Raw genomic sequence first — 27,758 nt, 5'->3', positions numbered from 1 at the left:
ATTATCTGACAAGTGGTGGCAGAATTAGGCCACCATACCTGTCTGATCTGCGCGATCGCGACGGAGAACCAGTCTATAACAACAAGCTTGCCTCAAAGCGAAACTTACTCTAAACAGGTAATTATTCAAATTTGTATTAATTTTATTGTCAAAACATATTTAAAAACGCCAACAAGATATTAACAATAATACTGATACAAAGTACTGATACATTTAAACAATAGGTAAGTGTAGGCCTATTTGTCCGAAACGGGGTGTTACTAAATCGCGAATCGGAAAACGGAACTTAATTAAAAAAAAAAAAAAAAACTAAAATTATGGCATGAAATAATTAAGGACGTTAAATCGGAATCTAATGCTCTGAATGCTTAAAAATGTATCAATAAGCATGAACTTATTTTATTCGATCAAGAGCTTTACACGATAGTCTCAATCGGAGCTATATTGATTCATTACTTATATTCAATAAAATATCTTGTGATATGCTTGAGGATATTGTGCCGTGTTATTTACTGGGTCTGTCTTTTCAAGGGAATATGGGTATTATATATTTAATTTTTATTAAATTTCCTTTACCTGAGTATAAATGATTGGTTTACAAAATAATAATTATAGGCGGTCAAGTTGCACTCTGTTCCTATCCAGCGTTTCTATTGTGTTATGGAGTACCAGTTTATGTCAAGGTGTCATAAAAGTATTTCACTGAAGGTTCACGTCAAAACATGGCTGAGGCAAAATAGTTCCCGAATTCCCCTGAATTTGGAGCGTTTCCGCACGCGACAGGGGCCGATTTTTTTATGAGAGGAAAAACAATGTGTAAGAGGTCTAACTATTCCAGTTTTTTAATAGTGCGAAGTCTTTTGAATTTTTGGTGCGTGTTGTTTTCGCGGGGGGGGGGGGGGGGGGGGGGTATGAAAAGGCCCGTGCTTGATTTTCAAGCACATGCGTAATTTTCAGGTAAACAAAGTCTTACGCCTTGCTGGATGCACATGTGTATTTTGCTAGAAAATTGTAAATAAAGCGTTGTTTAAAAAGATGTCAAGAGGATTTTTCCCAGAAGTTCGTTCTGATTTTTTAATCTGTATCTAAAGTTATCTAAAGCAATACACATTGCACAGTACTTCTCATGGGCGCTGTACTATATAAAATGATGTATAACAGTTTGTCAAATCATAATTAAATTAAAATAAAAAAGCTCCAAAAAAAAAACAATAGTTTAAGGTGTCTCGTACTGGCTTCTCAGTCATAGCTCATTGAAATAAACAAGATTTGTCTGGCTTACGAGTTAAACATACACAATGGGTGCAAAGGTACGATTGCGAATAACAAAAGAATTGACCTAAAGGACCGGTATTAGTTTGTCTTTAAAAAAGGATTTCTAGACCAAATACCATGCAGAAATATACCATTTAACTGAGAAAATTCTGTTTTAGCCAACTTTGAAAATTAATAATAAAATTGCAAGAGCAATTAGATAGGTTCAAAATGGAAATTCGAAAAATTTAGAAATATGAACGATAGAAAATTACAAAAAAACTTTAATTTTCAAAAGTCATTTTTTCCGTGAAATGCATCTTCCCTGTAGGTCAATTCACAATAGTACCTTTTGCTTAAAGGCAGCGTCATTTTCAACTTGTTTTGACGCAAGCAATAGACAGTAACGTCCTATCAAATGTCCAAGGTCTTGTTAAAATGGTTTTAAATGTCAAATACTGCCAAAAAAGCTTTATTATGTTTTTATAAACAATATATAAATCAAAATGAAATTTTTTGGATACATTTTAATTCTTTGGATAAAATCAACAAATCAACTGTCACTGGCATTTGCTATCGCTATTCAATCATATTTTAAAAAGATGTTGAATCGGAATTGTGACACGGGTATATCTCAAACAAACTTATGCAGATCTACTTCGTTCTGATTCCCATGTTAATTCTCCAGATACCAATACTGCTGGTGAAACTCTATCTAACTCCTACCCTAGCCTTTTCTGACGTTTACCTTCTTACAGTTCTCCTCTGTATCAGTTTCTCTGCCGCCTTGCCTTTGAGCTTCTCAGCAGACAGCCATTGATGCAGGCTGAGCTGACTTATATATACTTGGGGTATTTCATTCTAAGGGGTGTCAGGTCATTCTATTTTCATGGGTGTGTTAAATTAGTTTCAAGTGCATTAGTGGTCAGAATCATAACCATTAATTATATATTAGATATATTACCCTGTTACTTCTGAAAAACAATGTGTATTTTACCCCTCTAAATATTTGATCATTTGTTTTTCACTTCCTTTGAATTTTATTTATTTGGTTATCTAAGTCGCAATTATGTTGTAAGGCTGAGGCAGCAGGTTTGAAAGTTGATGGGACCCTGGCTTGGACTTCTAACAGAGCAATACATGCCATATAGATATTTTGTGGGATAATGATGTTATACTATATTAATCGACTAGAGCACGAACTACAACTATATGAGAGTACAGGTTGTTGTCGTATTGGTCTCTGTAAAACCATACAAATTTCTCCCAAGATGAAGAGAAAATTCGAATGCAATCTTTGTAATCAGGCTTTTAACAAGACTGTACTAGTGCGAATAAATATATAGATAACAAATAACTGTTATTCGACTTGAGTTCATGCAGATTCTTCAGGATTCGCTTTGTTTCCATGTTGTATATTGTCCCCCGCTTTAACTCTAAATGGGCAATATAAATTTAGCTCTGTCCGTTCGTTCGTCTAAATGTCATTCTGTTTGGGCTCTTCCGATTATCATAGTTATAAATTTTACAACGAACCTTTAAATAAAAAATTTCTAACTCCTACTTATTTTTTTGTTCTAAGCGATTCATAACTTAGGCACTGCAACCCCCTACACCCTTATTTTGCGGAAGAAGAATATATGTTCACACCAAGTTGGAGACATAAATTCATTTAATAAGTCCATTAGGTTTTGTTTCAAAATGATAATAGGTACTTTAAAATATGGTGTGTAAAACGTTCCATCATTAAACTTTTTGGTTATTTTTATTAAAAATCTTTGCTATTCTAATTCTTAAACATACAAGTTTTATTCGATAAACCATGATTTCTATTTGATAAGTTGATGTTTTTATGCAAAAAGTTATTCACACTCAATAAATTATATTCTAATTCCAAAAAATGTTATTCTAAAACATTTTTTATTGCAACTCTCCATCATATCTGTAAATATTATAAAATATTTGACGTGCTTACAAATAGATCATAAAATAAACGTAGAAGAGTATCTAATTTTGTTTTAAGAGAGAGAGAGGGGGGATTTGATATATATTTTTAAACCTTATTTCAAAACACGAGATGCCTTTTCGATGATCTGTGTTATCCGCAAATTGCATCACTCTTTTTCTTTAAGCATAGAATTCATTAATAATTATTTAACTTGTTATTCCTATTCGAAAAATTCCAGTTCGAAAACATATCATTTCTATTCTGGAATTAGCGTTAATGAGAACAAAAGTCAAATTGAAGAGGCAGAAATGTGAATACCAGAAAAAAGTTATTATCCATACAGGTATGCGAAAATAATCTTACAGATCTATATCTAGATGACAATTCATATTATAATACTCTTTTTTATGGTATTTTGTGTTCTTAACTTCAAAGAACTTGTTAAGGTGAAAAAAATTAATGAAACCTGGCCCTTTTAGTTATTTTAACCTTCACAACATTTACTGTACATCGAGTTTCGGACAAATGAACATTGAAACTACTGGGCCTATGGACTTATATATGTATGAACCTTTAGACTACTGGACCTTCGATTTAATGAAACTTCGGGCCATTGGGCAGACCCCAAATAGGCACATGCGAAATTGCAAAGAAGATGGGGGAACAAGATAGCGCAAATGCCCATTTGGTTTTGTCGTAAAAAACAATTTCAAATTAATTTTTTTCCAACCAAATATACTATATGATGTCATATTACAAGTTTATATTCAGTTTTGAATATTTTAACAAACGATAAGAAAAAAAAATAAATTCTAAAGTTTTGGTGGTATCGAACCCACAACCTAAAAACCCTAGCTCTATAATGTTACCTAATGTCTGGTGCTCTAACCACTGAGCCATTTCAGTCACAACAAACTTCATTGTTAGATGCTAAATGCAACTTCAACCACGAATTTACGGACTTCTTTAAAACGTTCAATTGCTGGGGTACAGAATGACATTTTTAAAGTATAGTGGGTCATCTCTCCATGTTTTTGTTGATTGAAATCAGTTTGATTTCCTTTAAACCTCATATAGACTATGACAAAAATATTGAGCCGAGACCCACTCTATAAAAGAAAAGGCATTGAATTTCTAAAAATGACACTATTTGGAGGTTTTGACACGCATACGCCAGTTTAAATCAACCTACTCTAAATATTTAACATATTTGAAGGTTATAAATCGATGTTATGGTAAATATACATTGATTTTAATAATTGAGAAAAAAATTATGAGATTTGTTGATATTCTAATTTTAAAGTATCTTATCTATCCTCATATGGGCAGTTTACACGCCTTCTTTAGCCATCTTCTTTAAAACAGTACTTTTTCAAACATATTGTATTATTATATCATAAATGGTCAGGATTCTGACCACTAATTAATACAACTTTATATCATTAGTAGATAATGTATCATAAGTTACTACAGAGGTCACGATGAAGCTTTCTCTAATCCCTGTTACTCCCAACATGCAAGGAAGGAGTCTTTTTCTGGTTTTCGACTTTTCAAAAAGTATATTTGATTAAATGTTCATTAAATCAAGATGAAAGAAAATCAAATTTCATAGTTTTCTTTTTTTTTCTGTCATACTACTTGGCATAGAAATAACAATCAAAGTTTATAATCTAACATTGACTATATTTTTGGTGCAACATTGACGTAGATAGATATCACATGTTGTGCATTTCAGAATGGCTATCGATTCATGAGTCTATTTAGCATTTATTAAAAATAACATTAATTGGATTTTCGGATTGGATTTTTTCAACTAATGCAAACTAATGATAAGATACTTGAGTTTCAGAATATGTTTTTAAAAAATGATTTGCCAATCAAATTACATTTTTATTAGCTTTTTAAGCGCTCATTCTAAATATAGATTTGTGTGAAAAATTACTTAAATAAGATTTTCTCCCTTCCCTTATTAAAAGGTCAATATATAAGCTTTTTTGTCAATTGATATCTTTATATAAAGTCTTCATGATATGTAAGAATCAGGAATATTTTAATTTAAGAAGCAAAAAAGTACTCAAAATATCTTCAAAATTTAAAAAAAATAGAGGAATTGCGGGCTGAGCAATATCAATTTCAGTTTACATATTTATTCTCATTTATTTAAAAAAAACTGAACTTTACTTATTTTACAACGATTGATAAACAAGTTCTACAACTTATATTAATATCTCTCGTTGGCACGGATGTTAGCGCGAGGGGGTGATTGGTGTGGGAAGAAGCCGGAGTATCCGGAGAGAACCCACGTGTCCAAGCGGGCGACCGCCATACCCTATCACCTACAACCACTGTCGATCACGGGGATCGAACTCGTGTCGCAGCGGTGTAGTATTTAGTAGCATAAGCTGATGGACATTCTGATATTCAATCATTTCATTGAAGAATAGAAACTTCATATCTTTAAACAGATGTCTACATAACAGCAATTACAGTCAATTCAAGCATATCTTTTACAACATACACCATTGCATAGAATAGCACTGGAATCTCATACCATAGCATACAATCTTACAGAATCTCATTCGTCATTTCATACCATAGCATATAACATTATTTAAACTCGGTTTTAAATGTTTTTTATTTGAAAAAATAAATGTTCACATTGCAGATTTGTGGTAACGTTTGGCTTCTTATTATTTTACTTCGAAATGTGTGAAACTCTTCTGTGTATGAAGATGTTTTTTGTTCAAATCTCATAGCGTACTATAGCATAGCATAGCATAGCATAGCATACCATTAAGCCTTCATTTCAATTTCTCATAGCATAGCATACAAATCTACTAGAATATCATTAAAATCCGTATCATAGCATAGCATTTTAAAAGGCATGAAATGACTATAACTACATTTATTTTTATCATCCTTTAAGTTAAGGAAAAAAGAAGTGACTTTGACCTGACCTTTATACAAAAACAAGATGGTCAAATTTGATAAAAATCATTGAATCATATGGTTATATGATCTGTTTGACTGTGTTAAATTTCCTGAATTTCTTAATACAAGAAGTATGTCTGATAATGAGAAGACCCCTTCCATAAACAAGCGACGTATTTGCGCGGGCGGGCTTGTTAAACTACTTTTACATACCAATATTAATAATAATATTCCTTTCTTGTTACATTTTCAGAGTGTGAACACAACACTGTTTTTCTAAATCCATAACACAACTCTCTGTAACCGAAGACGTAGATTAGAATAAATAACCTTTTTTTAATTAAGATGGCTCGCTACACCTTAAAATAGTTCCCCAAATCAGCAGAAAATTACTTGATTTTGATAGACAATATTGTGGATAAGAAGTAAATGAGTCAAATATGCAAGACAGTGTGCAACTTTGAAGAAACAGTTATATTTTGAAAATGTTAATTCAATAAATGTGAACAAAATCCCCTGGCGGATTCGAATTCATGATCTGTAGTTCACAAGCCCAATACTTTAACCACTGAGCTGTGATTATATTCAACCAAATTGATTGTTACAAAAAATTTAACAAAACATTTGAATCGCCAACTTGTGACGTAGTGTCTTAAACGTATATGTCAAGGTGTAGTGAGATACATTAATGAAGGTGTATATTTAAAAATGATTTTGATCAAAAAGTAAACGTTTAACAGTTGATTCACAAAGGATACTTTTGTCATTTAACATTTGGTGGAAGCGGATATATAAATTTATCATCATAACAGTCACTGTTTCTTGATCCAAAGAAACGGATCATTTTTGTTGTGATCCGATCATCTGATTTAAAAAATATAATAATTTTTTTTTTATGATTTACGGACGAATTATGATTTGTTCGGACGAATAAGTTATTTGTTCAGACGAATTAGCTATTTGTTCAGACGAATTAGGATTTGTTCGGACGATTAGGATTTGTTCGGACGAATTAGCAATATGTACGGACGAATAACTTATTTATTCGGTCGAATTAGCTATTTGTTTGGGGGATTTGTTCGGACGAATCAGGATTTGTTTGGACGAATTAGCTATTTGTTTGGACAAATAAGTTATTTGTTCGGACAAATAAGTTATTTGTTCGGACGTATTAGGATTTGTTCGGACGAACTAGGATTTCTTCGGACCAATAAGTTATTTGTTCGGACGAATTATGATTTGTTTGGACGAATAAGTTATTTGTTCGAACGAATGAGCTATTTGTTCGGACGTATTAGGATTTGTTCGGACAAATTAGGATTTGTTCGGACGAATTAGCTATTTGTTCGGACGAATAATTTATTTGTTCGGACGAATTAGCTATTTGTTTGGGGGGATTTGTTCGGACGAATTAGGATTTGTTCGGACGGATTAGGATTTGTTTGGACGAATTAGCTATTTGTTCGGACGAATTAGAAGTTGTTCAGACGAATAGGATTTGTTCGGACGAATTTGCTATTTGTTCGTACGAATAACTTATTTGTTCGGACGAATTAGCTATTTGTTCGGACGAATTAGGTATTTGTTCGGACAAATAAATTATTTGTTTGGACGAATTAGGATTTGTTCGGACGAATTAGGATTTGTTCGGACGAATAAGTTATTAATAGTGGTACATGTATGAGAGAGAGAGAGAGAGAGAGAGAGAGAGAGAGAGATGTCATAATCATGGATACATAAATGTGAAAAGTCTAATCAGTTTACATGATCATGCGCGGTTCCAGAAAAATTTACCGGGGTGGGGGTCGGGTCTGAGAGATAATTTTGATTGCGGGGTGGGAGTCCGAGGCCCCCCGACCACCCCGACTCTAGATCCACGTATAGATGTATTCCAACTCTAGGCAGCGCAGGTTTTTTCTTTGGTAACTATAAGTTTTTTTTCGCGCAATGCCAGAAGAAATGTTTCCAATAGTCATAATTATCTGATTCCGCAGGTGGATTTCGATTGTCGATGTTTATATTGAAAATGTAGTCATTCTCCTGTTTACTTGGGACACTGGACATACGAACTTATCTTTCGCCTTAACTTTATACATATACCTGTATACGATCAAAGTTAACTGATATGCTTCGTGGAATTGTAAATATCGCACAATTACTTAAGTGACTTATAAAACAAACTAATTTTTACATATACTTTATAATATAAAGTCAGCAAAATAACCCAACATCCGAATTATAATGTGAAAAAATAATAAAAATAGAATTTAATGATAAAAATACTTATCGTCCGTTAAATAGACCTCTGATGGCGTACTTACATGTTAAAATTATCATATGGCTTTGTAAAGTTTTCCTTTGTTTGGAATCTTAGGAGCGCAAATAAAAACGTTATCAATAATCATACAATTGATCATAACTGATTAAACAAGTTCTGGGGAAAATTAAAATAATTGGACGATTTAAGGTGAAATAAAAGCTTACAAAACAATTGACAATTTTATACAATTTTTTCAAAAGGTTGTATCTCATTTTTCTTAACTATTATTGAAAAATAGTGTTTATGAATCATACTATCGGAAACATCTTACGCCTATTTTCATCGGTCGAATGCGGCATCTAGATTATTTATAGATAGAAACTGCATATGGTGACGACTAACTTTGATTTTGTATCGACGACTTTGATGCTATGTCTGATTTTAAAAATGAAATAGATTCAAAGTTGACTAAAGAGACAATTATTAGGGTTAACATTAGTTTTAGACTATCAGAAACCCATGGCACCATGATAATATAACTCCAATCCTTTAGATAGATAAAGTTTGAAAATTGAGCTTGACAGCAAAATATGTCAGATATTGCATACATGTCAAATAATAACACCTATGTCTATATTATTAGCAATTTATCATTTGAAGGAAAGGGGTGGCTTGCCCCCCCCCCCCCTTTTCATCTACATCATTACCAGGACAGATAGTCTAAATTACTCCTCATATAAACCAATAACCAATCGTCCGAACAAATAGCTAATTCGTCTGAACAAATCCCAATTCGTCCGAACAAATACGTAATTCTTCTGAACAAATCCTAATTCGTCCGAACAAATAACTTATTCGTCCGAACAAAATAATTATTCGTCCGAACAAATCCTAAATTGCCCGAACAAATAGCTAATTCGTCCGAACAATTCCTAATTCGTCCGAACAAATCCTTTTACGTCCGAAAAATAACTTATTCGTCCGAACAAATAACTTATTCGGCCGAACAGATTTTAATTTGTCCGAACAAATAACCTATTCGTCCGAACAAATACGTAATTCGTCCGAACAAATCCTTATCCGTCCAAACAAATAACTTATTCGTCCGAACAAATCCGAATTCGTCCGAACAAATCCGAATTCGTCCGGACAAATAATTTATTCGTTCGAACAAATCCTAATTCGTCCAAACAAATAACTTATTTGTCCAAACAAATACGTAATTCGTCCGAACAAATCCTAATTCGTCCAAACAAATAACTTATTAGTCCGAACAAATCCTGATTCGTCCGAACAAATCGTAATTCGTCCGAACAAATAACTTATTCGTCCGAAAAAATAACTTATTCGTCCGAACAAATAAGAATTATTTATTTTTTTATCTGGCCCTTCCACGCCGCCGTATATAAGCGAGTTACAGAGCATGACATTCTTCGCTATGTAAACAAAGCGTTTGTTCACATTTTGAGCGTTGAAGTAAAAATTTCATTTTTAAACCTGAAAGGAATGTGTTCAACGTTAGGAACTGTTTAATTTTGCTTAAAATAAATAAAAAGATAGACAAATAAGCTCGAAAAAGATTTTTACTGGTATATTAAACAAAAACAGGGCACGAGCCTTGTTTACATGACAAAGAATTATGAGCCCTGTATCTTGCTTATAACTCTACGAATGACTCAAATTTTATTGGATCATTCAAAATGCATTTCTAAAGCGTGGTAAATAATAAGAACATAAAAATATAATTTGATAAAAATCGTGACTATGCCCCTTTAAAATCAAGGTTTAGACCACAAACTATTTCCCACTGGCTTAATCTTGCTCATATTAAACCCCAAAGCCCTATTGGTAAGGAGGGTAATGAGCTTCTTTTAAAGTTCTATGCCAACCTGAAAGTATCTATGTCAAATTCAAAGCAAAATCGGAAGAGGGGTGCATTATTCCAACTACCTCAGCCCTCATCCATAAAGCTATAAACCTCATAATGACAGCTAAAGTCTTGGTGACATATTGCTATCTGTTTTCGTCTGTCGTGGTGCGTCGTGCTTTGCCCGTAACAATTTTACATTTATCAACTTCTTGAAAACTTCAAAGCCAATTGTTACCATTGTTGGTGTGAAACATCTCTATGGTTGGAGGAATCTAAATTGTGAAAATCATGGCTCTACCACCGCCGGAGCACCACAGGCGGGTTCAAATATGCGAAAAAGCCACATTAAAAAAAAAATCTCTAATCTCACACATGTAAGGAAAAAAACTGAATGCATGGTTATGATGTCCATGAAGCCCTCTACCAAATTAGTGAAATCCATGGCCCCTGGGTCATGGGGTTCAGGCTCTGTGGTGGGGTCAATATGGCCATATGTGTAGTAAAATGTGATAAATCTTAGAAAATCTTCTACTTCCATAAATATTTGCTAAAAATTAAATGCATGGTTGGTTGTGATATCAATGAAGTCTTCAACCTAAATTGTGAAATTCAAGACCCCTGGGATAGGGGTTTAGACCTGAGGACGGCGCCAATATAGCCATATATTGAAATTGTATTAAATTTTAGAAAATCAACTTTTTTACTCCCACACATATGGAAAAAAAATGAATGCACGGTTATGCTGTCCACGAACTCCTCTACCTAAATTGTTAAATTCATGGCCCATGGGTCAGGGGTTTATACCGTGTAGGGGGCATTTAGTTGTTAGTGCATATAATGTATGAAAATGTTCTTCTCTGCTCTCACACATCTGTAAGAAAAAAACTAACTTAATAATTATTTTAACCAGGAAGATCTGTACTAAAATTGTGAATTTCATGTCCCCTGGAGTATGGATTTTGACTCTAAGCCGGGGCTAAAATGGATGTATAATGTAAATGCATATAATAATGTTTAAAAATTATCTTCTCTACACCCACACACCTTTAAAGGGGCATGGTCACGATTTTGGTCAAATTCTGTTTTTAGGTTTTTATTATTTACAATGCTTTAGAAATGCATTTCTTATGATCAAATAAAATTTGAGAGCCATTCGTAGAGTTATAAGCAAGATACAAGGCTCACAATTCTTTGTCATGTAAACAAGGCTCGTGCCCTGTTTTTGTTTATATAGGTTCAATATACCAGTAAAAATCTTTTTCAAGCTTATTTGTCTATCTTTTTATTTATTTTAAGCATAGATAAACAGTCCCTAACGTTTAGCACATTCATTTTAGGTTTAAGCCTGAAATTTTTACTTCAACGTTCAAAATGCTTTGTTTACATAGCGAAGAATTTCAAGCTCTGTAACTCGCTTATAACTTAACAAATGACACTCAAATTTCGGTTGCCTATTAAAATTGCCTTTCTGAAGTATTGTGAATATTAAAATTGGAAAATAATTGTTCACCAAAATTGTGACCATGCCCCTTTAAGGAAAACTGAATTCATAATTTTGTAGACAAGGAAGCCCTCTACCAAAATTATAAATTTCATGTCCCCCGGGATAGGGGTTCTGATTCTAGGGCGGGGTCAAAATAGTCATATAGTGTTAATGCATTTAATGTTTTAAAAATCGCCCTCTTTCTGCTGATACTGAATAAAACTGACTGCATATAAAAAGAGAAAATAAAGCCATTTTCAAATTTTCATTTCATGTCTCCCAATATTGGTATTTGAATCTACGGGGGGCCAAAACACTCAATTAGTGTATAGGATAGGGGTTCTATATGCAAGGTGTGGCCAAAATGCTCATTTATTGTTAATGTGTATAATGTTTTGAAAAACATCTACTGACACAGAAAAAAAATTGACTGCATATTTAGAAAAAAAAAATTTAGCTGTCATCTTTGTTAATATTTCATGTCACCTACATGTAAGGCAAGGGTTATTGCTGGGGGTATACATGTACATATATTTGTCTCATGAGTAAATTCACATATTAAGAAAAAAGAAAGAATGAAGCTGTCTATCAAAGTTAAACATATTCTGAAAACATTTTAAAAGAGTTCAGGGGGAAAGTTGTAACAGTTAATGATGTTATCTTTCCTTGCTTCTTCATAATGGAGTTATCTTCTTTTGTTTCTGTATAATGGAGTTATCTTCCTTTGTTTCTGTATAATGGAGTTATCTTCCTTTGCTTGTTATCCCCTCGCGCAACTTGTTGCGAGGGGCATATAGCATCGCTGCTGTGTGGGTGGGTGGGTGGGTGTGTGTGGATGGATGGATGGATGTGTGTGTCCATGGTCAGCTTTTTAGCAAAATTCCAAGAAAACCCTGCCATGAATATTCATCAAACTTTGTACACTTCTTTGGCATGGTAGAAGGACCAACCCTGTTTATTTCAAAGCTAAATGATTAAATATTTTTTAAATTATCATAAAAAAAACGAAGTTAAAAAAGGGATTTATGTACGACTTGACAATAGCCATTTCCGGTAATTTCATGTGTGACGAAGTAATTCGCTACATGTCCCGTATGCAGTTCAAACCAACAACTTGACATTTTGGGGGGATTTAAATCTAGTAAAGGTAACAAAAATAAATAAATGTAGTATTGGAGGGTTGAAGTCTGTCCCAAGTTATTGCTTCCATCAATTTTTAATAATTTTCAATAAAAATACACTACGTGTGAAAGAAATACAATTGAAATCGATGAAAGGGAACATATCCAAGATATCTTCATTGAACAATTATCCCTTTTCACTCATAAAATTTCACAGGAACGAAAACAATTTTCTTACGGAGATTTGTAATGGGAAATGTTTACATCTTTTCTTCATTCGGAATACACTCGGAATACATCGCGCAATTTTTTAACGTTATCATCCGGGCTTATTAATAGCTGATGCAATGCAAAATCTCCGTAGACTTTCAATTTTTGGATGTGTATTGAAACCTGAAGCGGTAGAGGGGGTGTTTCAAAACAGATAATCTGGACATTTTTCATATTTGTGGATGAGCGTAGTTTGAGCACAAAGGTATTTTCTATTATTGAAATATCAAGCAAAAAGTGGTGGAAGCAAAAACTCGGGACAGAGTATAGAAGATTGCCCAAAATTAAAAGTTGAAGCGGGCAAGAGATTAAAGTCATCCGATTTACATCGAAACAAGCAGTCAACTTTCAGACAAATTTTCCCGTATTACTTACAATAGAACGAGTCCAAAATTCAGAAAAGACTTTGACAGATATCGCACATTTATCACGCGAAAATTGTTTCATATTAATAATAGCTGCATATCTACTACTATGGGTTGACATACGACAAGCAACTAGAATTGTCCATCACAGCAGACTCGGGACAAAGTATAGTATTTGTAGTTGCAGCTGTACAGATCGCTTGATCTTCAGCTACGTTTCATTATGTAATTTCGTTTAAAAATGAATGTCACTAAATCAGTAAGTGAAACTAAATTATTAAACATTAAAGCATGTGTTGAGTTTCTGTTAGGAATAGGAAAACTGTGCATCCACGTAAATGTAACCCCCCCCCCCCCCCCCCCCAATTTATACATCACAAAGCTTGGAGATTGGGACAAAATAGATATTATGAATTCAAAGTGGTTTTAAGAAATAATTGTGTCATATTTATTTTGATTTGATAATTTTACATGTATTTTCCTAAATAATGCATTCCCCCCTACAACAAGTCATGCAGCGAGGGGATGCTCCGCTTAGCAGTGTCCTTGTTCATTGAATATATCGTGCCGTCATGCATTTCCGATAGTCATGCGTTTCCGAAAGTCTATTGTGGTCGAGTGAGTTTACCCCAAAATGACATCATGTTTAATTACTTACAACACTGGACATACGGAATCTCCTTTCATCTTTACACATCTATATCACACAAGTTATATACTGCGCGCAGAGGTTTAAATCACACAGTTACTCAAGAGACTAATAAAAAGCTATGTTTTATTTTTACTAGTAATCCAAATTGCCTAAAAATTAACTTATTGCCTGGAAATATAAACCTATGATGTTGAATTTTCATGCTAAAATTATAACATGACTTTGTACCGTTTTTTCTTAGTATCGAAGAGTGCTATTATAAATTAATCCTTCTAAAATAAGAACGTAACTAATAATTATACAAATAATGGTACTGTATTACGTTTAAGTCATGAAATGTAGCTATTGGGTAAATGAAATAACTGAATTATTTTCTTGTTAACTATAGAAACAACCATTACAGGCAAAGTTTAAAATTTTAGAATTAGACTATCGGAAACCCATGACGCCATGATAATGTAATGCATGCAAGTATTTTTATCATTTAAAACAAAAACAGTTTTTGAACATTCTAAATAAACAAATAGACTTAATTGTTAATACTAACCAAAATCATTGATAATCAAGAGGTTTATTGATTTTAAACGTTATCTTCATTAATAAGTGGATAAAATGCGTTCTAGAAATAAATGTGACAATACAAAAAATAGTTTTTTCCTGCTGTTGCAACAATTAGTGAAACAGTCTATACTATTTTATGCAGAATGTTCCTTGAAAATGGCTCGATAGACTACATCTTTATGCAAAACAGCCACCCATTATTTTTTTTAAAAACATGGTATTGCACACAACAAGCATCAAACATAGCTATGATTTTATTAACCAACCCAGTGTTTATATTTTCAACCACTCTACACGGGGTTAAACACGAACGATAACTCTGTCCTGAATTTAAATAACCTCTAGATGCTGAAAGCTATACACGCTATAATTTGCGTCAATTTTGAATGACAGTGAAAACGCATGTGTTTGTCTACTTATAAAAGTTATCCTTAATCTGTAAATTACAAGGGTGAATTCCATCTCGTTACAAAGATATAGATTTTTAATTGTTTATTTTCCTGCCAGGAAAATATACCTTTTTCATGAATATTGATGAAGGAAGAGCAAACCGACCTCATTGCGCATGTCCGCGGAGAACTAGGTGGTCGTTATTGTTTGCCTAATTAAATATCCAACTTGATTTTTAATATGCTTAACAGTTGCTAATTTGAAATACATACATGTATAATGAGTAAAATACGCTTGCCACTTACGATACTCTTACTTCTGCATTAACACTAGTCTTATAGGATCTATAAATAGCACATAGGGGAAAAACACAGGTCTACGTCATTTTTTTAAAGGAAATATTCATATCTACTCACAGGCTTGTATTTTTTTCTTTTGTTTGTACTCGTATATCTGACAAATTTATGCTTTACTGAAAATATCCTTTCCTTTGTGAAACTATCACAATTATGAAGATGTTGACCCTTCACCAGTTTTGGTATGATAGGCTAAATTTAGCTGTCGATATCACGTGATAGATTGATATTCACGAAGAGGCATTACTTTCCTGGCAGGAAAATAAATATTTTTTATTGTTTAATATTTTATATATTTGTTACGTGATCGAATTGAGCATTATAATTAACAGAATAAAGGTAACTTTTATTAGTAATCAAACACATACATTTTCCCCTTTATTCAAAATTGACGCAAATTATAGCGTGTATAGCTTGAAATAAAACATACATCTTAAAAGATTTTAATGTTTTAACATAAATCAAAGTAGGATATGATATGAAAAACGACCAGTACTTACGTATTTTGAGAATATTATCCGAACACATATACTTCCGCTCGAAATTTGACAGGAACTGAACAAATCTCGGTGAAGTCTCGTGAACTTTCATTCGAGCATCTCTTGATTTTTTATATACTTAGCAACGATAAAGAAAACATTCCAAACACATTAGCATGGGTGTAAATGAAGGTTGAATATTCAAAAGTTAGCTCAGGAGAAGGGGTATCTGATGCTGGATTTTAAAACCTTTTTTGGTTTAAATGCCCAGAGGGAGAGTTTCTGTCTGCCCCTGGGGAAGAGGGATGGGAGGTTGTTTTAAGGTAGTCCTATACTCGGCACTAAATGGGCTCAATCATTAAAAGCTTAGCTTTAAATGATAAATATACATTCTAGCAATACATATACAAAAGAAAATATGTATGTTTACATGCTAGTTTGTTTGTTATCACCTCTCAGACGGGTATACCCCCTTGCGAAAATTATTGACAATTATGAAATTTGCCAGACGTCCGTTTTTCCTAAAAATAATTACCAATTTTGGGGAAATTAGAAATGAACATACAAAATAGAGTATAAATATTTATTTAAGCCATATCTCATCAATAATTTTGCGCAAATTTTTGTAAGTAAGTACGCTTTATAGACCTGATGTATCAAAATAGAATACAAAAATGCAATGCTAGTATCGCGTTTGGTAATTTTTTTTACTATTTTATGGACTCAAACTTAAATTCATGGTGTTTATTCTGTAGATTGGCATCTTAGAAAAAAGATTTGGTAAAATAAATTATATGTTGACGGAGAACTTTTCACGCTATAAGCTCTAAACCAAGTAGACCCTGACGAAAAAATCCGTAAAAATCATTTTGCTACAGTTTTCTGCCTAGATCTGTCAACAATGCTAGATATCATTTAAACATTAATTAATTGACGATTTATTAAATTCGAATTAGCTTGTTTCTAAATTTGAACCGGTTTTAGTAAAAGAAAAATAAAAAATCGGGGGGGGGGGGGGGGGGCATCAAAACAAAGAAGATAAAACATACCGGGTACCTGAGATCCTGGTTAATCAGAAACTTCGTTTTTCATTTTACTTTAACAGAATCGAGTTTCTCAACATTAACCATTTCTATCTCTCATAGAATACATATATTACCGTTCTACATGTAATTGCTTATTATTGCCATTGTTGACAACAGCGATGTAGAGCAAAATCAATACCGGGTATCTAAAACGCTTGTAAAAGTCGAACCAATATTGTAAAATCCGTATTATGACGTAGTGCGATATTCGGACTACTTTAAATAAAACACGCCACCTTGCTTTATTTTATCTATGAAAACATATACACATAAAACCTATCTTAAAAGTTAACAAATATGGGAAAATTATTTTTATCAGAGTCTTGAACCTTTTCAGTATCAGGTCAATCACTCTATTATGATCAGAATTAAATGCATACATAAGACCCCTCGACAAATTTGTGTATGGGCTATGGTACTCAGGTGACAAATCTTTTCGAATTTGTTACTTTGATTTGTGTTTATTACTATGCGCCGTTTTAATTACCATTTTTTAATCTAAATATCTTAATAAAATAAAAATGACTGTTTCATTAAATGTGGAAATGCGTTATTAAAATTATGAGACTTGACAAGAAAACATTTTTATCGAAACGATACTCTCTTTAAAGTGAAGGGAAACTAAAAATATGTTGTACAATAGATCAATTAATTATCATCTACTATAATTGTAAATCGTATTTTTTTTCATTAAGAACCCTCGGAACAATGAATAAATCAAGAAAATCGATCGCGTAATTTAAATTTCCCGCCGCTATGGGAGCTACCATTGAGCTTTAGTCTATGACGTCACACAATCTATTCCGGCTTGTTTTATCAATATGGAATCAGTATATAAGCAAATCATGAAATTCGCTCTTAATTACAAGTTCTGGGAAATTTGAACAATATCGACTTGATACCGTTCTTTTACCTTTAACTCTCCACTAAATTACAAACCTACCTCAAACGGAGCATGTTCGTTGAAATCTTAAAGCGGAGGTTATAGTGTCGGAGACGGAGGTGCCAAGTATCGTAGAAAATGTCTGCCGTCGTTATTTCGACATGGTAATTCCGACTTTAGAGAAAGCATTTAAACATCCCAATTACAATTATAACATACTTGTTTTGTTAGCGAAAAACTTGACTTGGAATAAAAATTTACTTGAGGCTATTTTCAACTTTGAATGACAAGAGATTAACAGCTGTCATTTATTTCATAAAAATGCATATATTTATGCATATATGTATTTATTCTTTAGATTGACGTGTGAACCTAAACATCAATTTTCTTCAGTCGATTACTTTGCGTAACAGGAAGGCACAAGTTAGCGTTTTATACAGAGCACTGTATACATTGTATATGTAATCCAAACTGGAATAGATGGCGTGACGTCAAAATTATTAATTTTTTGGTTTTTAATATAAAAGAGTTCTACATCATATCAGCCTCCAGTAAATACGATTTCTCTAACTTCAAACGTGCATTAAAGCTTAATTATGTAGTTTATTTTCAAAATAGCTTGACTAAATGTGATAATTAGGGCCCGCAAGGATTTGCGGGTGCCCTATAGTAATCACTATGTCCGTCCGTCTGTCACTTCCGTCCAAAAATTTCCTGGTTTTTTAGTTCACCTGAGCTGGGGGCTCAAGTGAGCTATTCTGATCACTTTTTGTCTGTCGTCTGTCTGTCCGTCCGTCCGTCTGTCCGTCTGTCCGTCCGTAAACTTTTCACATTTTCAACATCTTCTCAAGAACTACTTGGCCAATTTTAACCAAACTTGGCACAAATCATCCTTAGGCAAAGGGGATTCAAAGTTGTGAAAATTAAGGGCCACACCCGTTTTCAAGGGGAGATAATTAGAAATTAATGAAAAATTTCGAGAAATTTTCAAAAATCTTCTTCTCAAGAACCAGAAAGCCAGGAAAGCTGAAACCTGTGTGGAAGCATCCTCAGGTAATGTAGATTCAAAGTTGTGAAATTCATGACCCCCGGGGGTAGGGTGGGGCCACAATGGGGGGGGGGTCGAAGGTTCACATAGGAATATATAGAGTAAATCTTTAAAAATCTTCTTCTCAGAAACTAATCAGCTAGGAAAGCTGAAACTTGTATGGAAGCATCCTCAGGTAGTGTGGATTCAAAGTTGTGAAAATCATGACCCCTGGGGGTAGGATGGGGCCACAATGGGGGGTCGAAGTTTTACATAGGAAAATATAGAGTTAATCTTTAAAAAAATTTCTTCTCAGAAACTAATCAGCCAGGAAAGCTGAAACTTGTGTGGAAGCATCCTCAGGTAGTGTAGATTCAAAGTTGTGAAATTCATGACCCCTGGGGGTAGGGTGGGGCCACAATGGGGGTCGAAGTTTTACATAGGAATATATAGAGTAAATCTTTAAAAATCTTCTTCTCAGAAACTAATCAGCCAGGAAAGCTGATATTGTATGGAAGCATCCTCAGGTAGTGTAGATTCAAAGTTGTGAAAATCATGACCCCTGGGTATAGGGTGGGGCCACAATGGGGGGTCGAAGTTTTACATAGGAAAATATAGAGTAAATCTTTAAAAATCTTCTTCTCAGAAACTAATCAGCCAGGAAAGCTGAAACTTGTGTGGAAGCATCCTCAGGCAGTGTAGATTCAAAGTTGTGAAAATCATGACCCCTGGGTATAGGGTGGGGGACAATGGGGGGGGGGGGGGTCGAAGTTTTACATAGGAATATATAGAGTAAATCTTTAAAAATCTTCTTCTCAGAAACTAATCAGCCAGGAAAGCTGAAACTTGTGTGGAAGTATCATCAGGTAGTGTAGATTCAAAGTTGTGAAAATCATGATCCCTGGGGGTAGGGTGGGGCCACATTGGGGGGGGGGGTGTTGAAGTTTTACATAGGAATATATAGAGTAAATCTTTAAAAATCTTCTTCTCAGAAACTAATCAGCAAGATGATTCTTTTATAATTGTTAAGACTTTGGCTCCAGGACAATTCTTCGGCCTCACAAGAAGGTTCAGAGTTTGATGTAGCTAAATATCCCATATATAAACAATTGTAAAGGATCTTTTTGAGAACTGCAATTCCAACATGTGATATGACTATAAAATTGAAGCAGGCAGCTATTTTTTCATTAGAATCTTTTTGTATTACTGTATTGAGTTATTGCCCTTGATTTATTGATTCTTGATTATTTTAATTAATGCATCCACTGTTAACCAATTATTGTGACGATTATTTTTATACAATAATAAATATTCAATGTATATAAGTTGTTCTGCATAAGTAGTTTTGGGTTAGGCCGGATTAGTTTGTTTATTTTTTATTTCCAATTTTTAGATACTATGAATTATTTTAGGCCGGCACATATATAGGGACAGTGTCTATTGCATTACGACGAGCGACTGTTTGGGGTTAAATTTGAACAGGTACGGATAGATTGAGTGTGTGGACATTCCTGCTCTATATAATCTCCGTGTTTTCTAATCTACGACACAGAGTGTGTGGTCATCCCTGCCCTGTATGGCATTAATACAAGTGTGCGGGCATACTTGCTTGTATTGGTGGTGGTTGCGGCGGAGCACTAGTGTGGTCATCCCTGCTGGTGTTCTGCCCTTTCTAGCGCAAGTGTGCGGCACTCCATGCTTGCTTTAGGTTGAGCTGTTGGCGCAAGTGTGCGGTCATCCCTGCTTGCGTTAACGTTGGTACCTGTTGAGTTGCGTAGGTGTGCGGTCATCCCTGCTTGCGTAACGTTGAGTCCCTATATATGTGCAGGAGCGGTGATTAAAGTCTGCTCTTGTAAGTATTGGCAGCAATCGGCTATCCGAGTTCCTAGGGGGAAAAATGGATTTTATTTATACAGGATCTACGTGTATTATTTTACATTGTCCAGATTGTTTGTATTATGACTCCATTAAGCTGACTTTATCATACCTAATGTTCCTCAGGTGAGCGATGTGGCCCATGGGCCTCTTGTTTAAATAACTTTTTTTATGGTTGCCCAATCAAGTTCAAATTTGGAATGGTAGTTAAGTAGGCAGAAATACATATTTTGATGCTAAGTTTGGTTCTCTATGTCTACTAGTTAGGAGCTGGGGTGGTGGGGTAGATTGCTAACTATGCATAAGAATGAATGGGCAAAGAGAGATAACTGCTGAGAATGAATGGGCAAAGAGAGAAAACTGCTGAGAAAGTTACCATTGTATACATGGAAGGCTGTGCAATTTTGTCCTTTGGGATTAATTAACCTTCCACGGGAAGAAAATCCTAAGCTTTATCTTTATCTGTCACATTGAGATTAATTACTGCACTGCCTGTGTCTGCAAATGAACTTTGTTTTGAAGTTAAGGTCAATTTTGAATGATGTGTAGTATTGTGTACATTCTTTGAAATATGGATTTAAAATATAATGTTCATATTTTATCTTGGTTAAAATACCGTACACAATGATTTATGATAATTTTATTGAATTCTAAAATCAAGATATATATTAAGATATCCTTTTTCACTATTTTATTTTTTGATTATTCATTTTATTTTTTTCTGCCTTAATGCTGTTAATTTTAACAGGTAATCAGATAATAACCCCATTCTGTCATTTCTGAAAAAAAAACTATTATAAATTTAGAAGAAAAGGATGAGAGAGCATAACAATTAATCCCCTGGGATTAATTATCTTGCCTGCTGCAGAAAATTTAGAGGCTTATCTCTATCTGTCATATCGAGATTAATGAACACCTTTGTCTGCACTGATGTTTGTTTTGAAGCAAATTAAACTCTCATTCCATGAGCTGCACCCTAATATTTTTACCCCTCAATTTAAAGGATGGTATTTGATAAAGAATATATTTCATTCTAGTCTAAATACTTATATTCTGTAAAATAAAAAAAATACATGAATTACAATAAATTTAAAAAAAAAATTATTATATATCAGTTTTTTTATTCTTTTTTTTTTTCTTTTTTAATGGATGTTTTGGTGTTGTTGTTGTTTTTGGTTGCTATGTTTATTAAAGGATACTTAAGAATAGTACCTGAAAATGTTCCTTCTGTAAGCCCTGATTAAATTCAATAAATGGATGAGAGCAGGATAATTAATCCCCTAGCTTAGATTAATTATCTTGTCTGTTTCAGAAAATCTAAGGTCTGTCTTTATCTGTTATATGTATTACCGTACACATGTGTCTGCAAGTGAAATTTGTTTGAAGTTGAGGCAAAGCCTAGGTATCATTGCATTGGTATCAATTCTTTGTTTTTTTAACAAATTTTATTTCATCCCATGTTAACCCCCTTTAACCCATGGATATGACTCATTGGATATTTTTTTGATATCCCACAGTTGTGACTTTACAATGGGATTTGCGTAGGCATAATGAAGTAAAATAATGTGGAGTTTTATAAACAGTGTAAACATTGATTGTGGTGTATAAAACATGGGATGAATAGAATCTCATATAATTTGTAGTATATAAGGAATAATGAATCATTCTTTGAGTATTATGAGGTGATAATTTAGGTCGGGGCGTGATCAAATCTAATAAAGCCCAAAGGGCTTTATGATAGATTTGATCACGCCCCGACCGAAATTATCACCTCATAATATTCAAAGAATGATTCCTTATTACTTATATTTATATAATTTTAAGCCATCGTATGATTAAATATTTAAATATAAATAAGCAAACCCCGCCGGCGCCTCAATTTGGCGTCATTTGTATTATGGGTTATATAGTACAAAATCGATACGTAGTGTTATCACAGACAAAGACAATGTATATTGTAAATTTAATATGATTTTTATCCAACTTGTGTGTTTAATCCCCTCACTAAGGCTCAAGAAAAACACTTTAATTGTTGGATGAAAATCATATCCAACTACAAATCGCGAGATCCTATATATTCCAGTTCTTTACATCTTCTGCCGGGCATTTATTTTTCATCATTGTTACTATAAAGAGTATGGAATTCAAAGTTTTTTTTCACTTCTCTATATTAATTGTCATAGCAGGGCCCTTCCTGACTGGTCAGTTTTCTATTTTAAACTACTTTATTAATATTAATTAAACGTGTGTTTGACTTTCCTTCCCCTTTAATAAAGTTTCCGTCATTCATATGTAGATTTATTGTTAAACATAAAAACTTCTTACAATTGTAAGATTTTAAATTGTCAAATGTTGATGCGTAAATAAAATCTGAAACCCAGAAAATTAATATTAACTCACTCTCTCTCTTTCTCTCTCTCTCTCGTTCTCTCTCTCTCTCTCTCTCTCTCTCTCTCTCTCTCTCTCTCTCTCTCTCTCTCTCTCTCTCTGAGAAGTAATTATACCCCCGCAAACAAAGTTGGGGGTATATAGGACTCACTCTGTACGTCTGTTTGTCCGTCCGTCTCACGGTCTGTCCGTCTGTCTGTGAAATCGTGTTCTGTCCATATTTTTCATATAGAGAAAGATTGCTTATGTATTACGATTTTGATCCAAGGCCTTATGGGCAAGTTCAATGTCATCGGAAGAAAAGGTTCATAATATATGTCCGCTTCATACCCTTCTCAAGGAGAAACGTTGGAAGTTCCTACTTCAAAATGCTTAAGACCAAAAGGTGTGTCATGAACGTGACTCAAGGTACTGCAAGTTCAAGATCATTGTTTGAAAAACTCATAATTCCTGTCCAGACTTTTACCTTTTAATGAAAATTGATTAGAAGCTAGGACTAAAAGATTGCTTTTGACCTGTAATATGTCGACCTTGAGCTTTGGTCATTTGTGCAAGTTCAAGGTCACTATAAGAAAAATGGGACATCGATTACTTTTAATAGAGAAAATCTTGAGTTAGTATATTCAAATTTCTTAGTGGGGAGGTGTAAGCTTGCTCACGGTACCTCTAGTTATTATAAGAAAAAATCAAATAGCTACTGTACATAATTAATATAAATATAAATTTCGTTTATGCTCCATGAACCGCGAAGTTTAAAATATAATGTATTTTGACAGAGAGGACATGTCCAGAAGTTTCCATGTGGCAGCGATTCAAATCGATACAGAATTTTCCAGTTGTGCTTTTTCTACCAAACACGACTTCAGCAAGGACCCTAAGAAGATATTAGTCATTTCATGGACAAACCGTAAACTTGTATCGTCTACGACTTCGACTTGCATTCTTTTTGACTCTGGAGGAACATTTCATTCGTTTGGTTATGAAGCTGAAAAACATTACTCCGAGTTGGTCCTGAACGACCAGCACATTAATTGGTATTTCTTTAAGAGATTCCCATTGAAGCTGTATAAATCCAAGGTACGCACACAACACACACACATACACATTTATTATTGTCCCCCGCCGCAATGCGGAGCGGGGACATAGAAATGCCGGGTGTCCGTCCGTGTGTCCGTGCGTCTGTGTGTCCGTGCGTCCGTCCGTCACACTTTTTTGTAAGCGCTCTCATGCATATGCCTACAAATTTTGACGGATTTTCATTAAATTTATACCAAATGTTTATACCACTATTACCTTGATCAAGTTCGAAAATCAGCATTGGTCGATACTTTTTGTTGGAGTTATGGGACTTTGACCACAATAATGACTCCGTTTTATCCAAAAATTGACCTTGTAAGCGCTCTCCTGCCTACAAATTTTGCCGGATTTTCATTGAATTTATACCAAATGTTTATACCACTAATACCTTGGTCAAGTTCGAAAATCAGCATTGGTCGATACTTTTTGTTGGAGTTATGGGACTTTGACTACAATAATGACTCCGTTTTATCCAAAAATTGACCTTGTAAGCGCTCTTATGCCTACAAATTTTGCCGGATTTTCATTGAATTTATACCAAATGTTTATACCACTAATACCTTGGTCAAGTTGAATACAAATTCAAACTTCAAAATATTATATTAAAAATTATTCTATTTTAAAAAAGCTCTATACAGTAAACATCGTAAAAAGCTCAATGAGTGATTAAACTTAAGCATTAAATTTTTTTATTTTAATACATTTTCATTACAATTTGATTACATGTATTTATTTTTTTCAAGTAATCAGCAGTACTAAAAGATGTTTAATGCTGAACAAAACCCATCATATCTATCTTAAATTTTGAACATTTTTTCAATAAAATATATTATTCAGTAAAGATAAAATCCAATTATCAAGTTTTAAAAATTGATATATTACGATGTCTTTTTACAGAAAATTACACTGTAATATAGTCTCAAGATGGCCATTGTCATACTGCCCTTTTAACAGAGATGAAACGCTTGATATCTGATTCGGATTAACAAAATATGTTGATGTGAACCGTTAGATTCCGTGACTCAGCTATACTTTTATGTTGGATATTACAAAGGAGAGGCAAATAAATTATTTAAAAAAAAAAATGAATAATCTAAAATTAAAAAATAAGACATCAAACCTGTGAATTACATTTCAGTAGCTGAAAATTTTTAAAAGTGTCTGACTATTTACAGATTCTTTAAAGAATTCGTTATCAATAACGTAAAGAAAACTTCTTGTAAATTCATGTTATTCAGTTTATACCTTGAAGTTACAGTATTACTTATCTGATTGGTGTTTTTTTTTATTTTCACAACGTAGAATTGTTGTGATTGAAATAAATGTAAAAAATTAATTTTAATTTTAACGTTTCTTTTCGCAGCGTTTGACTAGAGAGACAATTCTTGAAGATGTGAATGGAAAAAAAATGGAAGCAATGAAAGTATTTTCTTCTGTGATTGGATATCTCAAAGACAACATGCTAAAAGAGTACAGCCGTCATTTTATTAAAATATACGATTGTGACATTACATGGGTATTAACAGCACCTGTCATTTTGTACGATACTGTGAAACAATTCATGAGAGGAGCTGCAGAAAAGGTTGAATTATCGTGTGTGTGTGTGTGTGTGTGTGTGTGTGTGTGTGTGTGTGTGTGTGTGTGTGTGTGTGTGTGAATTTTTATATAATAGTTATATATTTAAAAGGAGTTATTTTGTTAGCATGTTTCAATAAATACATGTATAAAATGGTTATTATATTTATTTTTCATACATTTTAGGTTGGTATCTGTGGAAATAGATTATTAATTGTTCCCGAACCGGAAGCAGCATCTGTATACTGCATGTACCAACCAGTGCAGCATGTGTATAAAAGCAGATTATTTGACCCCGGAGCTAAATACATGATAATTATTGCTGAAGGTAGCTTACTCTATGTTTACATGACAGTTTGAGTTTATTTCAGTAAGACATTAAATTTTCATGTTTGATATTTTTTTTAATTCCAGATAGGACAGTAGAAATGACTGTTTATGAAGTGCAACACGATGTAATTTTAAAGGAGCTTTACAAAGCTGATAAATGTCATTGGGGTGGAACCATAGTAGATGAGTCTTTCCTCAGTCTCTTGACCGATATTGTAGGCAAAGACGTTATGGATGCATTTCGCTCCAATTACAGTGACAGTTTTATTGATCTTTTGAGAGATTTTGGACAAAAGAAACATTCCATAAGACCCGATGAGATTGGAAAAATAACAATTCAGCTCCCCTGCCACTTGTTGTTCGCCTTTAATGAGATCAATCCTGAAGGTGAAATCAAAGCAAATATTGAGTCAAAACCAAAGTACAAAAACAAAATAACCCTACTTAAGGATAAACTGCGAATGGAGGCACATATAGCCATATCACTTTTTGAAGAGAGCTGCAGTAAAATAATATATCATATTCAAGAACTTTTCAGATATCCAAATCTTAAAGATGTGTCATCCATTTTGCTTGTTGGGGAATATGCAGAGTCAAACGTATTGCAAGCGAACATAAGAAAAGCGTTTTACGATAAAATGCTTTTTGTACCAGATCCTGCTGAATATGCAGTCTTGAAAGGAGCAGTGTTGTATGGACAACGACAACAAAAGGACTGGATATAAAGTAAGAATCCACTGAATAATACAATTCAACGTACATGTGTATAAATAAAAGAACAAAAGGCCAATGGATGCTATTTCTCATGACCAACTGCTATTCTTGGAATTTTTTAAAAAGTGTTGATAAATATTATACATGTAGTTTTATGCAAATCTTACTCGGCCAGGAAACAAGACCCTACTGAGATAACAAATAGTAATAGGGAGAAATTCTTGACATACTTTATTTGAATCGTCGAGAAACTTCAGTTAATTACTTACGCGTGAAAGTGGATAGGGTTGACGAACATCTGATTGTTTAAAAGGAATTTTTGACAAGTCAAAACGACCAAGATCAAAAATTGCTGAACTCCAAACAAACTGAGAAGTAATAGACATCTTGTAAGATTAAGAAAAATGATAGAGAATTAAGGTTTATATATTGTAAAACTCACTTTTCGTATATGCTTATTTAAAAATTGAAACAGTGTTGTATATCACCAACAAATTTTTGTGAATTTTTACGAATACTCTTTTCTCATCGGAACCGACTTGCATCTTAACGCAACTGCGCAACTGTATCATGAAATATTGTCAGATTGCGACAGTGCCTTTAAAGATGAAAAAATAGCTATAAGCCAAGTTCTAGTTCTGACAACAACCGAATTTTATTTAAAAATCGAAATAGGATCATGATGTGAATGAGTATTGGTAAAATAACATGTTATTATTTTTTTTAATTTCATGTTTTATATATTAAATGATATACAATAACTATCCTTGGATTACAAATTTGTGCGACAAATTATATCAACTAAGTTATTTTTACTTGTCGTAAGATTTGTTGAATTAATACTTTGTTCAATCTGTAGATGTT

At 33.5% G+C, this 27,758-nt stretch overlaps 1 protein-coding gene across 1 annotated transcript; it reads left to right on the top strand.

Moving 5' to 3' along the window:
- Positions 1 to 61: 61 nt before the first annotated feature.
- LOC128191655 (heat shock 70 kDa protein 12A-like) lies at positions 62 to 27,746 on the top strand. Its single transcript, XM_052863838.1, has 5 exons — positions 62 to 117; positions 23,975 to 24,275; positions 25,639 to 25,857; positions 26,037 to 26,178; positions 26,265 to 27,746. Exons 2-5 carry the CDS (start codon positions 23,982 to 23,984, stop codon positions 26,903 to 26,905), a joined length of 1,296 nt encoding a protein of 431 aa, XP_052719798.1. The 5' UTR covers positions 62 to 117; positions 23,975 to 23,981; the 3' UTR covers positions 26,906 to 27,746.
- The last annotated feature ends 12 nt before the right edge of the window (positions 27,747 to 27,758 follow it).

Source organism: Crassostrea angulata, chromosome 7 (assembly GCF_025612915.1).
Source record: "Crassostrea angulata isolate pt1a10 chromosome 7, ASM2561291v2, whole genome shotgun sequence".
In the NCBI taxonomy this organism is placed as follows: Eukaryota; Metazoa; Mollusca; class Bivalvia; order Ostreida; family Ostreidae; genus Magallana; species Magallana angulata.
Note: the sequence above shows the minus strand (reverse complement) of the source record. Positions and strands in the feature narration are given on the sequence as shown.